The following is a 3,200-nucleotide window of genomic DNA, read 5'->3' on the forward strand; positions in this document are numbered from 1 at the left end:
ACAAAATTATTTATGAATATGCAACATCTAAAAACAATATATATATATCTAAATGATGATCTAAATGTCTTACTGTAGGTTTTGACACAGAGCCACCATATGTGTCAGGATTAGTTCATAATACAGGACCTTTAATGCTCTTATAATTTCATAAGTGGGGCAGATTCCAAGGCAAATTGGCAATTAATTTAAACTAAATTAAATTACTTCAAACCAGTGGTGACTGTGACTTAGGGGCTTTTGTGGAGCAGTTGCTTATCTATTGTCAGATGTCCTTCTCTCAGTATGGGATTGTTTTACAACAACGTTAGTGCCATTTCATTCAGTCTCAGCTGCCTAATTCATCTTCCCATGTATGTGCTCTTTATTCTAACTTGGCCTTGCTCAGTTATTTCAAATAGTTCAAGGTAAGGGTTTTTAATTGAATTTTTACTCCATTTTTACACATCATAAGTTCACACAATATAATACCAAATCAACAAATGTCCTCCATAAAATATCATGATTATGGCCACAGTCATGTTAGAATACAGAGAGGCAGTATATTCACAGCAGATCACAGTATCACATCAGTTTCACTTGGTTATGTGCTTTTGCAACACATGTAACCTGTGTAATATAACAGAGAAGGAACAGCTGGTGCTGGCATCAGTGGACTGTCCTGTTGAGAGATGCTTAATTCTTATGAATGAATGGCCTGGTTTCAATATGCTGCAAAGACACACAAATCTGCAAATTTAATGCAAGTTCTAAATGATTAATTATGTTGTTCATTCAGACACACCACGTACATGATGTGCGCCCAGTGTGTGTCTGTGTCTGAGTGGGTCATCGTCTTACCTTAAAAAAGGGATAGGATATTGGTTTAAGTTCTTGTACCTTCTACTGATTTTGTAGCCTTTTGTTTTGTCACAATTTGAGTCATGAACCTTTTGACCAATCAACTATTACGCAATTCTTTCTCCTAGAAAAATAAATTGCACAGACGTTGAACAGTAGTTGAATTCTCTTTCTCTCTCTCGTTTTTTTTTTTTTACAAATATGCAGCAATAGGCTTTTCACTCACTTTGCTCTTTTATTGTCTTTCAGATTTAGCAAATCTATATTCTGTACACTGTTTACCCACATTTTAAATGATTTGTTAAGGGTTACTTTTTAAAAAAAAATATTTAGCTTTTACTATATCGAGCAATGTACACAATTGCACCATAGAACAAACACAAACACAACGACTGGCCAGCACACTGGAAAACTTACCCATTACTCATTTCCTATTCATGTTTCTCTCTCATCTGGGTTGTAATATACACTTGTTGTACCAAAGTAAATCCCTCAGCAGTTCACAGTCAGAGAGTTTTTTCACTGAGATGCTCACGCACTGTTGATAGCGTAGTTTTCAGCCTCTGTGAGTGATGTCGATGGTGTGGCAAATGTTAATTGAGGTTTACAATTAGATTTAACTGAGTTCATGTCAAGCGTGTCTGAGAGCTGCAACTATTTAAATCTCATTTATGACTGACATCTATACATATTCATGACAGTTTACCAGAGAGCAGTACTTGCCTGTCAGAGGCAGAGAGAGAAACAGAGAGACGAACAGCAACAGTCGCTGCATAACAAGTAAAAACATTTACAGCAGAGCGAATGGTGGAGCACGCATTGAAAGTGAAAGGCGCATCCCACTGGGTAGTCCATCATGATTATATTGTTTTCAGAAGCCAAAGATATTTTTGATTCTCTGTGTTCAGGCTTGAGATGAATGCATTGTCGTGATACACAGCAGATCAATAGCGTTATATGCAGCTTTCACTTTTGTGTGTCAGTCACTCACTGCATCAGCTATTGTGTCACTATAAGCAAGTCAGACATCCATTTGGACCAGCACCAGAACAGGAGGCGCCTCAGCCACTTTGGCCTTGCGATGCAGCAGGTGAGTCAGGCTCCTGAAGGATGGAGTGGCGTGGAGGAGAAGTTCCTTGAGACCTGCCCGAAACTCCCTGCGAACCAGGCAGTAGAGCACAGGGTTGAGGCAGCTGTTGGTGTGTGCCAAACACACAGTCAGGGGGAAGGCATAGGCCTGCACATTGTAGAAAGCCTTGCTGAAGGGCACAAGGTCAAACTTTATGAGCACTCCCCACAGAGTCAGCGCCTGATTGGGAAGCCAGCACAGAAAGAAGGACAGAACGACGATGACAATGGATTTGGTGACTTTGGAACGACGATTTTGCCGGCCCTGCTCAATCTCTGGCCCTGCTGCACCTGCTATGCGTCTGGTGAGGATCAAGCGCAGTAGCAGCAGATAGCAGACAGTGATTATGATCAGAGGAATAAGGAAACCCAGCAGAACCTTTTGCAGCTGGTATAGACCCAAAAGAAGCTGTGGATCCAAACTACCTGAGTCTGGAAAGCGCACCAGGCATAGCTCCTCATCTGACACCTGGGCACTAGTGGAGTAGATGGCATGAGGCAAAGTGGCCAGCAGAGAGACAGCCCAGATGCCCAGGCTTGTCCACTTTGCCCTGGTGGCTGCTGCCCGCCTGCTGTGCATCTTCAATGCAGAGGAGATGGAGTAATAGCGTGCCACACTCATAGCTGTGAGGAAGAATACACTGGCGTACATGTTCATTGTGGTAACGGAACTGATGATTTTGCACATCACACGGCCAAATGGCCAGCGGAAGTCCAGGGCTGTGTCCACTGCCCAGAAAGGTAAAGTCAGAACAAACTGGAGGTCTGTGATAGCCAGACCCATCACAAAGCAGTTGATGGATGATTGCTTCTGCCTGTAACGTGAGTGCAGCAGGTACAGAGCCAGTGAGTTTCCCACCAGCCCGAGCGCACAAACTATAGAGTAGACACATGCTATCATCACACGCACCACTAGACTGGAGCTGTCTCCTTGAAATTCCATGATAGATTCCTTTGTGAGGAGCTGCAGCCAGCAGTGCAGCGACAGGTTGCTAGTGGGACCTCCGCTACAGTTTCCAGGGTTGTCCTCCTGTAGTATTTGCTGCTCACATGGCTCTGGAGCCAGTGTTTGAACTCCAGTCTGATTCAGCTGCATGGCTGGACTCTCTTGCTCACATATAACAAAGTTGGACAGCTATGTGTTACAAAAAAGAGAGAAAAGACTTTGTGATAATGTCATTTTGAGTATTCCTGCCACAGCGGTACAGATGCTGTCTTCTCCCACGATTATC

The 3,200-nt window shown here is 43.0% G+C and overlaps 1 protein-coding gene across 1 annotated transcript; it reads right to left on the reverse strand.

Moving 5' to 3' along the window:
- Positions 1 to 421: 421 nt before the first annotated feature.
- rxfp3.2b (relaxin family peptide receptor 3.2b) lies at positions 422 to 3,200 on the reverse strand. Its single transcript, XM_023409656.2, has one exon. The coding sequence runs from the start codon at positions 3,062 to 3,064 to the stop codon at positions 1,862 to 1,864; it is 1,203 nt and encodes a 400-aa protein (XP_023265424.1). The 5' UTR covers positions 3,065 to 3,200; the 3' UTR covers positions 422 to 1,861.

This window comes from Seriola lalandi, unplaced genomic scaffold (genome assembly GCF_002814215.2).
Source record: "Seriola lalandi dorsalis isolate HSWRI2012SDOR001 ecotype SW California unplaced genomic scaffold, Sedor1 jcf7180002054402, whole genome shotgun sequence".
NCBI classification, from domain to species: domain Eukaryota; kingdom Metazoa; phylum Chordata; class Actinopteri; order Carangiformes; family Carangidae; genus Seriola; species Seriola lalandi.

Bases quoted from the DNA above. Each gene is read 5' to 3' on its own strand.
- rxfp3.2b (XM_023409656.2), bottom strand. From the start codon at position 3,064: ATGCAGCTGAATCAGACTGGAGTTCAAACACTGGCTCCAGAGCCATGT.